Source organism: Marmota flaviventris, chromosome 2 (assembly GCF_047511675.1).
Source record: "Marmota flaviventris isolate mMarFla1 chromosome 2, mMarFla1.hap1, whole genome shotgun sequence".
Taxonomy (NCBI): Eukaryota; Metazoa; Chordata; class Mammalia; order Rodentia; family Sciuridae; genus Marmota; species Marmota flaviventris.
This window is the reverse complement of record NC_092499.1, coordinates 112,415,041-112,428,526: the sequence shown is the minus strand read 5'-3', so window position 1 is coordinate 112,428,526 and position 13,486 is coordinate 112,415,041. Positions and strand designations below refer to the sequence as shown.

At 46.5% G+C, this 13,486-nt stretch overlaps 1 protein-coding gene across 1 annotated transcript in view; it reads right to left on the bottom strand.

Moving 5' to 3' along the window:
• Positions 1–75: 75 nt before the first annotated feature.
• The window catches only part of Map2k1 (mitogen-activated protein kinase kinase 1), a 76,599-nt gene continuing 63,188 nt past the window's right edge, over positions 76–13,486 (bottom strand). The window contains exons 6-11 of the mRNA XM_027924176.3: positions 9,550–9,674; positions 7,025–7,226; positions 5,094–5,158; positions 1,732–1,793; positions 1,179–1,224; positions 76–471 (exon numbers count right to left, since the gene is read on the bottom strand). Of these exons, the coding sequence (XP_027779977.1) occupies positions 358–471; positions 1,179–1,224; positions 1,732–1,793; positions 5,094–5,158; positions 7,025–7,226; positions 9,550–9,674 (614 nt within the window). The 3' untranslated portion in view covers positions 76–357. The remainder of the gene's footprint in view (positions 472–1,178; positions 1,225–1,731; positions 1,794–5,093; positions 5,159–7,024; positions 7,227–9,549; positions 9,675–13,486) is intronic.

Here is a 13,486-nt window from a genome sequence, read left to right as displayed (position 1 = left end):
CCTGGAGATACAGGCGGCCAGCCAGTCACGGAGCAGGAACAGCAGTGCAAATGTCAGTAAGAATGACTACCCACGGTCACCAAAGAGTCACTGTATTTCAGCTTGGCATGTGTTTTGATCAACATACACACAGACAGCCCCAAGCACAAAGCCAATCCACTTAGGGAAATAACAGTAGTAATAATAAAGACAGTAATATTAAAAATGACGACGAGTACAGTTTTGGCACATGCTGTGTTCTTCATCCTTTGTCATAAGTCAAATGCACATCTGAACAGAGACAAGCATGGGAGAGGCCCAAAAGCAACATGGCACACCACTGGGCAGAGGACTCGCTCTTTGCTGCTTCCCAAAGGATTAGACGCCAGCTGCATGGGTTGGTGTGCTGGGCTGGTTAAGGCCTATGGTGGAGCAGAGCCAACCTGCAAAATCCACTTCCTCGGCATCAGATCTCTTGATAAAAGCATGAACCTGCAAGCAAGGAAACAGGGAGAGGTGTTTTAAAAAACCACCAATGGAAGGAAAATCCAAGAGTCACGTCTAGCACTTGTGCCACACTTGGAGGGAGCTCCTGGCCTGCCCTTGAGCAGCAGTAGGGCCAGCTGCAGGCCCAAAGACGGCAAAGACCTGCTCCACCTGCCTCTGCCAATTATACCAATCAAGAGGCCCTGGGAAAGTCACTCACCTCCCTAGCTGCTCTTGCAGAATGAAACGGGAATAGTGACCTTCCCTTCAAGACCTCACAGACTTGTTGGGAAAGACAAAGTCACTGGTGGAGGTGAGAGCATGTGACACTGCAAGCCACAAAAGCTATGAGGTCAAGGTGTTTCACTCTCCCTGCTGCCAAGCAAGAGGAGGCAGGTGCAGAGGTTAACATAAAATAAGTCAGCAAGAGAAAAAGGCCCAGCCCCACGAAGGCCGCAGACTGGCCCCTTCTTTCCCTCGACTGCCTCAAGCCTTTCTTCCAATATCCCAGCTGTGAGGTGATTTCAGCCTTTTCTTTAAACTGATGGGAGGACAGAGGAGACTGGTGTTTGAGTCCCGCAGCCTCAGGCTCTCAGCTGCGCCACGGTGGTCAGGGCAGAAGCAGGGAATGGAAAGTAAATAAGTGCCGGAAAGATGACAGGAGACCAAATTAATAAACAGGTGCTGTAAGAATCTGAAATAAATGGACTTACCATGAGTTGCTTCAAATCTGCTCTCTCTGCGGGGTTTTTTATTAAGCTGAAAGGAAAAAAGTAATGTGAAAGCTTCTGCCTGGCGCTGGTTCTGATTCAGATTGCTTCTGTTTGCATGCCTTTCCCCCTACGCACTATAGGCTCTGAGGAGGAGTGCCAGAGCCTTATTCATCTTCCTGTTCTTGGTACAATATCATGCCCACAATACGTTAATGACTTCTTGCTGAATTAAATGAAGGTCAAAAAGCAACATGCTGGGGAGGGGCTGGGGTTGTGGCTCAGTGGTAGAGCACTGGGTTTGATCCTCAGCACCACACAAAAATAACTAAATAAAGGTACTGTGTCCATCTACAAAAAAAGAGCAACATGCCAATCCATGTAGAGCAAGTGCTGGAAGCAGTCACACCACTAAGCCCTGGCCCTCCACGAGAAAGGCTATGGCAGCAGCCAGGGGGTACTCAAGAGGGGAAAGGGCAAAGCTGGAGGGCTCAGAAATGGGGTGGGAAGTCTGACAAATTCAGGTATCCTTTCAAAAAACAATGAGCAAACTCACCATTTATTCACAAAATCTTGAAATTCCAGACTGAATACTCCACTGGGCAGTTTTGGAGGCGGCTGCAGACACATGTCAAGACATGAGAAATATTAGACCCTGCTCCAGCCATCTCTTCCCATCCCATCCCTACCTCTGGGCAGTGCTGTGCTCCAGTCAAAAACAAAGCCTGCTGGGTCACCCTGTTGGACCCAATGGTCTCACACAGCACAGTTAAAATTGGGACCACATTATATTTTACTATTCATTCATCTGGTGAAAGAAAAAAAATCAGTGAACCTCTGTGGCCTCAGTCTTTTCTTAATGAAATGAGGAGGTTGTGCCTACTAATCTCTGGAACCCTTTGAACTCTTGACATGTGGCATGGAAACATCACCAGTAATTCTAACAGCAGCAGCTAGGGGGGTGTGCAAACTACCAGGCATGGATCAGGCCTGCAGGAGCAAGCTTTAAAAAGGAGGGGGAAAAAAAAAAATCCCTTCTCTGAACCCTGGGGAGGCAGAGAAAGGTTAATAAAACATTAACTAGCAGAGGGTTGGTCAACCTGGAAGAATGTTGCCTGTATACTCCAGAAATGAGGCCGCTTTTCAGGCCTCCGACACTGGCCACAGATCTTGTGTTCCCATGGCAATTGTTCAGGGCTGCACAGGTTTATGATGCTCCAGGCAGTCGAAGAAATCTAAATGCATTTATGTGACATGTGCTGGAAACTTGTGTGTAGCTTCCTTGGAATAAGCTGACCCCAGTGCCTAGGATGTCATTGCTCTGTGGCCTAAAACCAACAGGTGATTCAAAATTAAAAATGAAACAGCTCTAGCCTTAGCTACTCTAGTGACTGAGGGAGGTCATTTGAATCCAGGAATTCAGGACAAGCCTGGGCAACATAGACCCCCATCTCAAACCGAAAAAGATAAAAACACTGACACCGCCTACCAAAAAGTCCAGCCTAGCCCTCTCCCCTGAAGGTTCTGTCAGTCTGACCTAAGGCTAACTGCAGCCCAGCTCTTGGGAACAGTGACTCAGAGCAAGCACTGCCCTGCAGGCTGTCCCTGCTGCTGAGGGGGAATGGGGGAATAGAGGTACACAGGCCAGCTTCCATTCCTTCTCTGTGGGAGGGGCCAGGCAGGATAGGAATGTGTGCCAGCAAAGGCTCCTGGGAGGTAGGGGGTGGAGGCATGGGGGTTGGGCAGGAGGTGGGTATTGGGAGTAGGTGGTAAAAAAGAAAGAGCACTAGGGCACTAACCGGGGAGACCTGAGCTACTTTTTTCCTTGGAGCCTCAGTTTCTTCACCTGTATGAAGAAGATAAAACCAATCTGGCCCATCTCAACAGTGCTTGGAAGAACTGAGTAGGAAAACATGGAAGAAAGCAGCACCAGTGCAAGTCCTCTCTCAATAGGACTCCCAGGAACCCAGAACCATGCAGAGCAGTGTCCCCAGCAGTAGGGGATGGATGGCTTTTTCCTGACTCCAGAAACACAACATGCTCTGGCTTCCTTAAAACCTTAAGCTGCAAGAATCAGAACCCAAACTTCTTTTCTTCATCCCACATTGCTTTAGTCTAAAGCTTTGTAGACTGCAAAAAGAGGTAAATACCCTAGTACCCTGAACCAGTGAGAGTGATTTATTAGCCTCCAGGGCAAACCATGATTTTCCCTGTTGAGTTTGTAATAGACCAGGCGACATTTTTGAGACCTCTAAGGTCTGGTTTCAGAGAATGGTAAGAAAGAAAGTATTAAGAAGGCATTCTGCTGGTTTACTGAGGAAGACAAGATAAGAATGAGGGGCTGGGGATGTGGCTCAAATAGTAGTGCGCTCGCCTGGCATGCGTCCAGCCCGGGTTCGATCCTCAGCACCACATACAAACAAAGATGTTGTGTCTGCCAAAAAACTAAAAAAATAAATATTAAAAAATTCTCTCTCTTAAAAAAAAAAAAAAAAAAGATAAGAATGAGGTGATACTATATCTGACACCACAGCTACTTCCCAAACATGCCAGAACTTGCCCCTTCAACTACCAAGGCTGTTCCTGAAGCCAGGAATGCTGGCCCTACTGTCTCCCCTAAAATCCTGTCCTGCCCACTAGCCAAGCCCCCACCTCCTGTGAGAACCTTGGTGCTCCTCACCAGCTTCCCAACACCCCAAACCCAAGTTTGATGAATGATTCTCCATATGTTCCTTCCTTGATCCTTTTGTCAATTAAACTTACTGGCATATATTTCACAAGTATATGAGTTCTTTGTGGTTAAAGTTGGCCAAAAGCAATAAGAAAATATTATCTTTAATTTCACTTAGAGAAAACCAATCTATTTTATTCCTTCCCAGACTTTATAGGCACATATATACACATATAGTTCATTAACTGATAATAGTATACATACTATTTTGTTATTTGCTGCTTTCACACAATTTATGAATATGTTCCATATCTATTTCCACATTCATTTTAATTTAATTTTCCTAGCTTTTTTTTGTACTGGGGATTGAACTCAGGTACACTTACCCACTGAGCCACATCCCCAGCCATTTTTGTATTTTATTTAGAGACAGGGTCTCCCTGAATTGCTTAGGGTCTCACTAAATTGCTGAGGCTGGCTTTGAACTTGGCATCCTCCTACCTCAGCTTCCCAAGCCACTGGGATTACAGGCCTGCACCACTGTGCCCCATTTTTCCTAGCTTTTAAACAGCACTTACAAGCAAAAACCCTACAATGCAATTATACATACATTTGCCTTGCTTCTCCCTCCCAATTAGTTTTCAAGACTATAGATTTTATTTTCCATCTTTGTATCCCTGGCCTACTATCCCCGTCACAGTGCTTGGTATACAGTAAGTACACTAGAGAGGTTGGTGAATAAAGGCACAAGAGTATGTAAAGGAGCAAGCTAAAGCCTCCTGAATCTTGGAAAGGAAGGACTCAGAGCTACAGGAAGATGGGGGGAGGGGATGGAAGTGGGGGACTGGGAACACTCCTGTAGTTTCTAAACCAGCCAATGTTTTCATCAGCAGGAGGCATAAACCAGAACACAAACATCCTGGAGGCCATACTGTGGGAACAACTTCCAGGTCTCCCAGGCAACTCAGCCATGGCTATTGGGGCAGGGGTAGGAGTGGGGGTTGGGGGTGGGCAGTACTGGGGATTGAACCAAGGGGCACTCAACCACTAAGTTACTTCCCCACACTTTATTTTTTATTTGGAGACAAGGTTTTGCTAAGTTGCCCAGACTGGCCATGAACAGGCAATCCTTCTGCCTTGTCTCCCAAATAGCTGAGACACAGGTACGCGCTACCACCCAGGACAATGGGTATTTTCTTAAGGGGAGTGAATAAATTCCAAGGTCAAGGAAACCAGGCCATACTTACCTCATTGACTATGTAATCCAACAACTCAAAAATTGCCATGGGAGGTCGACTGTCCATTCCATATGCTACAATTTTACAAAAGGGAAAAAGAAAACAGTTCTCAGAAACACACAGGTGATCACTTATCAATGGGGCAAGGGGCTGGGCATGGACCCAGAACAGGGTTATGACAATAAACAGATCACTCACAGATAAGGCCTCAACAGAAGGAACTAGCAAAGCCCACAGTATAGAGTACTGATTTAACTTTCAAGCAGCCATCTTAAATGTTAACCACCATCTTTTTTTTTTTTTTTTTTAAAGATAGAGAGAGGGGGGAGGGAGGGAGGGAGAGAGAAAGAGAGGTTTTTTTTTTAATATTTTTTTTTTTTTTTAGTTTTCGGCAGACACAACATCTCTGTTTGTATGTGGTGCTGAGGATCGAACCCGGGCCACACGCATGTCAGGCGAGCGCGCTACCGCTTGAGCCACATCCCCAGCCCTTAACCACCATCTTATCGGTTTTGCTTTCCTGTACTTCCTCTTACCCAAACTCCCCCGCCTCCATTAGTGACCTACCCCACGGTACCATAACCCTAAGCCAATTCCAGAAGGCCAGGACCCCTTGACTCTGGAAAGCGCCATGGTGCCATCAACCTAAGCCAACCCCATGGTATTCCCCACCCGCCTAGCTCTGAGGCAAGCACTCCCAAGCCCATCCCCTAGCACCACAACTACAACTCCAAATCCCTACCCCACAAAAGCTGAACACCCAAACATCTCAGGGCCTCTCTCCACTCTACAGAGGGATGGCCTTTATTTGTCAGCTTTGACAACTAAACCTTTGTGTGGATCTCTGGTCTCTGTCCTTCATTTCTCGCCCGCACGGCTCTCGCTTTCTCACTTTCCTTTCAGAGTCACCTGGCCAGAGTATGAGTCTGGGCTCTGCTATATCCTACATTTGTGACTTTGGGCAAATCAGGTGACCTCTGAGATAAAAAAAAAAAAAAAAGGTAACTCAATACTTTAATTTTTTTTTTTGGTTGTAGTTGGACATAATATCTTTATTTATTTATTTTTATGTGGTGCCAAGGATCGAACCCAGGGCCTTGCACATGCTAGGCGAGTGCTCTACCACTGAGCCACAACCCCAGCCCTGAGTTACCTTTCTTTATCCAGTAATGGGAACTGAAATAAACTACCTCCCTAGCCCTTTTTATTTTTTAGTTTGAGACAGGGTCTAAGTTGCCAAAGCTGACCGTGACCTTGCAATCCTTCTATCTTAGCTACCCAAGTTGCTGGGATTACAGGCATGTGCCACTGTGCCATATTAAGTACAAAGTTTTGTAAAGCAGACATAGGTAATAAATACATCTGCCCATTTCTCCTCCTTTATATTATGTGAAATAATATAATGACTAAACAACTAAAGCATTTAGTTGTATGTGGTGTTGTTGATCACCTCTCTCCCACAATGCTGGGGACTGAACTCAGGCCTTTCTATATGCTAGCCAAGTGTTCTATCACTGAGCTATACTTGACTTAGCTTTAATTCTTCCTGAACCTGGGTTTCTTCTTTTCATATCCCAGAGGTACAGGCCAGCCTCAGGGGCCACGTGTATTTTAAAATGTCAATATTGTGTTATGTGAATTTTATCTCAGTAAAAACAAATCTACCAAAACTGTCTTGACTAAAAAGAAAATTAATGTATATAAACTGCTAATAAGCACAGCACCTAGAACATAGAGGTACTCAACAAATGGTGGGAAATTGTTCATGGTTATGATAATTTTCTGCTCTTACCTGAAAACCCCTGCTGCTTCCCCCTGGCCCCAGCCTGGCATCGAGACAGAGAAGCAGTGCCGGCAGAATTACAGAGAGTCTGCCCTCCAGAAACCCATTACAACAAGGGACCCCACAGTTCAAACTGGAGACACAGCAGGCCACTCACAGCTAAGGGGCCTCCCGGGTGTCCTGGGCCTGGGGGGTGTCTCAGCTGCATCTCCCTCCACCTGGCACCCAAACATCAGCTCCAGCTCCTTGGCATCTGGAGGAGGGATGGGGTACCTCCCCACTGCCATTTCCACCAGAGAGAGCCCCATGCTCCAGATGTCCGACTGCACTGAGTAATGAGTCCCCTGGAGTCTTTCTGGCTGCAGAAGAGACAGAAACAGTTATCATCAGCTAAACTAAGCACGATCCTTGGTTTGCTAATGTTTTATCTTCTTCTGTCCCTTCCTCTGGGCAGCTCACATGCTCACATCCTGTTTGAAGAGCCCCACAAACACCTTGAATCTCACCTCCCATTTGCCTCCAAATGTCATACTTAGCAAATCCTAGCTGGTTTCATGGTTCTGACCCCTCCTCACTGTATCCCTTGTAACACACACTAAGGTGACAGCATCCAACCCACTGGGCCCCAACTACCACTTCATCCTGTGGTTCCAGCTTTGTTCATTCTGGCCACTGACTTGCATATACAGGGCAGCCTCTCCCAAGCCCACCATGAGAAGCTCATCTTGTCACCTGAGTCTAAAATAGGAAGCTTGTGAAACATGGGTATGAATGAAGTAATGCCGTGGGTACAAGAAACAAAGGATCTGAGGTCAGGTCCCAACCCTGGGACTTACAAACTACGAGATGTGAACCTCAGTTTCTTCATCTATAAAATGGGGCTGGCTGCTGATGGTAAAAACAGTAACAACAACATAACAAAATACCCACCCTTTTTACTAGTGTTATTGTGGTCAAATCAAATGAAAACATGTCAGATACTGCAAAATTCTATATAAACAGTTTGATATTGGGAAATATCAATATATTTGGTGGGAAGACTCAAGGAGAAAAAAAGTATATAGTGCTACAAAAACCATTATTTTTACTAAGCATTATTTCAAGTAGTACACGATTTCAAAAATCCTACCAAAAAATCTTTATTCTGACCATAGTTCATTTATTTAGACTGAATTAACTTCTCCCATAGGATTTTTCACTAACTCTAACGCTGAACTATTTTGGAACTGACCATGTAACCACGAAAACCCAACCAGTAAACCCTGGATCAATAAGTCCCAGGGCCTATTAATTGATTTTGAACTCGAAAGCTGGCAATTGAAGGGCCCAGGGTGCCAGCTGTTTAGTTATGATCCACTTAGGGAAGAAGCGATGAGGAGACAACAGGCAAAGAGAGCAGAAGAGAGCTCACCATGGGTCATTGGAGTACAGAGGGATGGGGACATGTGTCAAGCAGTGTTGAGTGGTGTTGACAGCAGGGGAGGGGCCAGCAAGTGGGAATGAGGATAAGTGCAGGAGTTGGCTTTCAATCCTGGCTTGGCAAGTTATGTAGTTGTTCTCTTAACCCCTCTAATCTAGAGTTCCTCACTACTGAAATGGGAACTATGCTCTATCCTTGATGGAACAACTGCATGGATCAAATGAGAACATTTAAGGATGTAAAAGTGCTTTGACAAAGAGCACATAAAATACTGTGCATGTTAAGGTCTCCTGGGCCTCTGAGCCCGTCTTCACAATCACTGGCTGCACTTACTTCTGCTTCTGTAAAGACCACCCACTCTGACCCAGCAGAGTTGGGTCAGCACTCACCCAGACTCATGTTCCCACCTTTCCCTTCAGTCAGCTGACATTGCCCCACTCACCCAGCCTTCCCTCAACACCTGCACATGTCAGATCCCATGCTGATGCCAAGGACAAGAGAGTCACTTACAGCCTTCCCAAGGGGAAAGAAAATGATCCTGTGTTGATGTAGCCATGGGCGTGGGACAGCCACAGCACTCTGGTGGCACTGGGAGCCAGCAGAGTTGTGAGCAGGAAGAAATACCCCCAAGATGGAGTGTTGAAGGAGGGAAGATCCCCAAGATGGCTAAACTAGAGCAGAGACTCCAGCCAGGAGACCGGGTGGGCTACAGTGAGAGGCAGAGGTAGAAGTTGACATGTAGTGAGGAGGGAAAGAGGCGAGATGGAGGAAACAACTCTAAACAAACTCAGGAGTTGGGGGTACTAGATGTTAAAAGAATGGGGAGCTAGAAAGGGAGGTTAAGTCAACTTCTGCCTTGGACACAGTAATGCTATTTACTGCTAATAGGAAAGGAAAAGGTAGGACAGTTTGGAGTGCAGTCATGTCTGAACTTGTTGGGTGTGAGGGTCTGTAAACAATCAGGTAAAGACATCTAGCTAGAACTGTCTCTTTGGAATGGAAACCAAGCTCTGAAGCTGGGATGGTACAATGTCTCCTAGTGAGTTAAAAGACTCCAATTATGCACCTAGGTCCATGAAAGGCCAAGTATCTTCCTGTTAGACTTCAACTCCTCAGGGAGGACCATTGTGCCTCATCCCTCATTTCTTGTCCCCCACCCATCATCACCCATCACAATGCTCTGGCTCCACAGGGAAGGTAACCATTTGGCTCCTATCTCTGACCAGCTGAGAAACTCAAGAAAGATGACCTGCTGTTCGTACCGACATGTAGGACCTTGTGCCCACGAAGGAGTTGGCCATGGAGTCAATGAGCTGCCCGCTGACCCCAAAGTCACAGAGCTTGATCTCCCCACGGGAGTTGACTAGGATGTTGGATGGCTTGACATCTGTAGGAAAGAAAAAATAGAAAAGGAACTGACATAAGGAGCCTGGGTAGGGGAGAAGAGTCAATGTTCCCTAAAAAGGCCAGCGTTGACAGTGAGTCCAGGACAACACCCCAGTCTCCCATCAGAGGCAGCCCTTGGCTTGCAAATACTGGACACCAGAGTTCCTTATTTCCCCCCTTTTTCAGGGTCCCAGGAAGGACTGTCAGGGAATGAAATGATTAGCTGCTGGAAAAGTAGGACAAAAAGTCAGTAGATTTCTTTCTACCCTTTAAGGATTCAGGCTTGGCCAAACGACCCATGGAAAGGAGTCAGTCCTCATGAATAGTCAAGATTTGAAAGTCTGTTGCTTCAATGTTAATGGTTTGGATGTGAGGTGCCCCACAAAAGCTCATGTGTGAGACAATGCAAGAAGGTTTGGAGGAGAAATGATTGGGGTGTAGCCTTAACCTAATCAGTGAATTAATCCCTGATGGATTAACTGAGTGGTAACTGGAGGCAGGTGGGGTGTGGCTAGAGGAAGTGGTTTATTAGGGGCATGGCTATGGGGTATACATTTTGTTATCTGGAAAGTGGAGTCTCTCTCTTTGCTTCCTAATCACCATGTGAGCTGCTTCCCTCTGCCACACACTTTCACCATGATGTTCAGCCTCACCTCAAGCCCCAAGGAATGGAGCTGGCCATCTTTTGGACTAACACTTCTGAAACTGTAAGCCCTTAAATAAACTTTTCTTCCTTTAAAATTGTTCTGGTCAGGTCTTTTAGTCCCAGTACTGAAAAAAGCTAACTAAAACATTCAACCATCCTTGTTGGCAGGACACAGATCTATGGGTGGAAGGTATGAGAAGCAGAAAACATAAATAGCAAGAACTATATGCTCGCTGAGGCTGCAGATCAAAGACTTAATAAGGGCAGGAATTTCTATTCTTGACCTCTATACCAAGCACAAAGCATGGAGTGGGTGCTGACTTGTGATTTTCTTTAACTGAAGTCACTTACCTAAAAGTCAACTCACCTACACTTGCTCTGTTAGTCAAGGTGAGCCCCTAGCTACTCAAGGCCAGAGAACTCAGAGGCCTGAAAGATGCTCCTCAGAGTCAAGGCAATATGCCAGCATAAGGTCTACTCACGTCCCTAGGTTCACAATACCATCTCACATTCCACACCTTCTGCTGCCACCAATAACAGGCCACTGGCCCTTTGTCAGCAGAGAGCAATAACCTTTCACATGTCTTTTCTCCTACCATCTCCTTTGATCAGACAACTGTGAAATGGACAGACCAGGGTCATTGTCTTGATTTACAGGTGGGAAAACCCAGGCTGGGACTTGGAGTCCCCAGGCCAGGGTTTTGTGAGCAGACATCAACAAACAGTGAGAGAGTCACTCAAGGGGAGGCAATGTCAGGAGAAAAATCCTAAACCATGACAGGGAATCTTTGTGTGTGTGTGATGCTATGGATTGAATTCAGGGCCACCTATATGCCAGGCATATGGGTGCCCTACCATTGAGCTACAACCCCAGCATGACAGGGAATCTTTACTGAAAGTAATATGGACACTATAATAGAACATGTGGAAAAAATCAGAGGAAAAAACCCAAGCCACAAATAATTCCAACCTGCCAGAGCAATTATTAACATTTTCATTATTTTCCCTTCAATACTCTTCCACATGAATCAACAGATTCTAACAGGTCTATTTGAGTATCCTTCCAAGAGCAAATTGGAAAAAAAAAAATTTACCTTTAATCTCTCAGCAAACCCCTCTCCCACACAACTCATCTCCTGCCTCTCTCCACCACCAACAGCTCCAGCAGGGCACTGGCTGGATGCCCTCTTCACCACTCTAAGATGTGAGCCAGACAATGCTGGGCACATGGGAGATGCTTCAGAAACTCTTGTCCAATGCACAGATCCAAACTCACCATGTGCACATGCAAGCTAGCATATACACAGGTATACCCACACAGCCATGGCGTACTCTTTCTAAGTCCCAGCCCTCATCATGTCTCCACACACAGCATTCAGATCCAGGTCAGGCTTTCGCAAGGAGCACAGGAGACAAGACCTTCCCAAACCTCTGGGCAACGCCAACCTACCACAGGTGTCAAGGCACAGACACCAGGAGGGGCCTTAAAGGGCATCCAGTTCTGCCTTTCATGGTAGAGACAAAAGGTCTAAGCCCAAAGGGTCCAGGGGCTTATTCAAGGTCACAGAGCAAAAACTGAGTAAAGGGCTGGGGATGTGGCTCAAGCGGTAGCGCGCTCGCCTGACATGCGTGCGGCCCGTGTTCGATCCTCAGCACCACATACAAACAAAGATGTTGTGTCCGCCGAAAAATGAAAAATAAATATTAAAATTCTCTCTTCTCTCTCTCTCTCTTAAAAAAAAAAAAAAAAAAAAACTGAGTAAAGCTAGAAGCAGAATCCAGACCTTCTGACATCTGAACCTATCTGCCCCCCACCAGCCTTGCTGCCATATTCTTTAGCTCTCTCTGTCACTAATAGTTACAGAGAACCAACCACATGCAGGCACTCTGCAAGCTTCCAGGCACACAGAGGTGAACAAACTGATCAAGTCCCCACTGTCCACGAAGCTTAAATTTTAGTGTGAGGAGACAATGAATAAATCAATGAACAAATGTGTAATTTCAGGGAGTTTCATGGGCCATGAAGAAAATAAAAATACATGAAACCAGAGAGTGAAGGGTGCAGCTATGATGGCTGGTGAGGGTAGACCTCTGTAGAACACTTGGTAATGACTGGGACAGAGAGGGAGGGAGCATGTGGCCTTCTGGAGAATTATACGAAAAAGTTTTGGGAGATGAGGAACTAACTGTTCCTTCCTCCAGCCTAGTGTAGGACAGGTCCCAACAAATACTTTCAGCCAAGGAGCAAGCCCAGCAGCTTTACTGAAAGTAATAAGGATCCTATAATAGAACATGTGGAAAAATCCTTCAGTGCCACTTTCAGAGGACAAATTCCTGGAAACCACTTGCTCGGGATATGGAATAGGACACTACAAAATAGGACCAAACTGGGAAGAGGGAGGTGTGTGACATGCCTCCTGGGACGTAGGGACAGATAGGCAGTCCAACATGAGTCCCACAAGAGTCCCCTCTTTCATACGCCCCACCACATGCCACAGCCTTTCTTCTGGGTGCTGAGCACACCAGCCACACTCCCTCACCCATCCCCAAAGCTCCCATGGCCTGTGTGGTGTGGTCTGTGAGACCTTGTTTGGGAGCTAGAAAGGAGCACTGGGTAAAGGGGCAGGAGGCCTGTATTCAAATCCTGGTCCTGTCACCTGCTCTACGTGCAGCCTTGAGCTAGATTTCACTTCTCTGGGTTGTAATGTGCCATCAGTAAAGTGGTGACAACTGCAGCTCTTGAAACAACATAAAATGAAGACCAGGATCAAAGTGATCAAGAACAGCATATAAACAGCACACTGAACCAGAGGAATACAGACTGATGATTTCACAGGTTGCCCTCCCAGGCCAGCAGTTCATGGAACCAGGTGTCCCCTCTCCTCCTCCTGGCCCCAGCCCTCCTCCGCTGGCGCAGCCCTTCTCTGGTGCAGCTGCGCTCACGAGTGGCTGCACTGCCTCTAGCTGTCCTTGCATCTGATTTCTACTCACATGGCAAGCAAGCCTCCTGTTCAAACTTACATAACACTGCTCCCCCACCACCACCCAGACTGTCATCTCCAGCTCCCTGCACCCACCCCAGCAACAACACTGCCTGGGAGGCTGCAGAGATCTATGGCAGTGGAGGGAAGGAAAGGGATCCCCTGGAGGGTTTTCCCTGCTGGAAC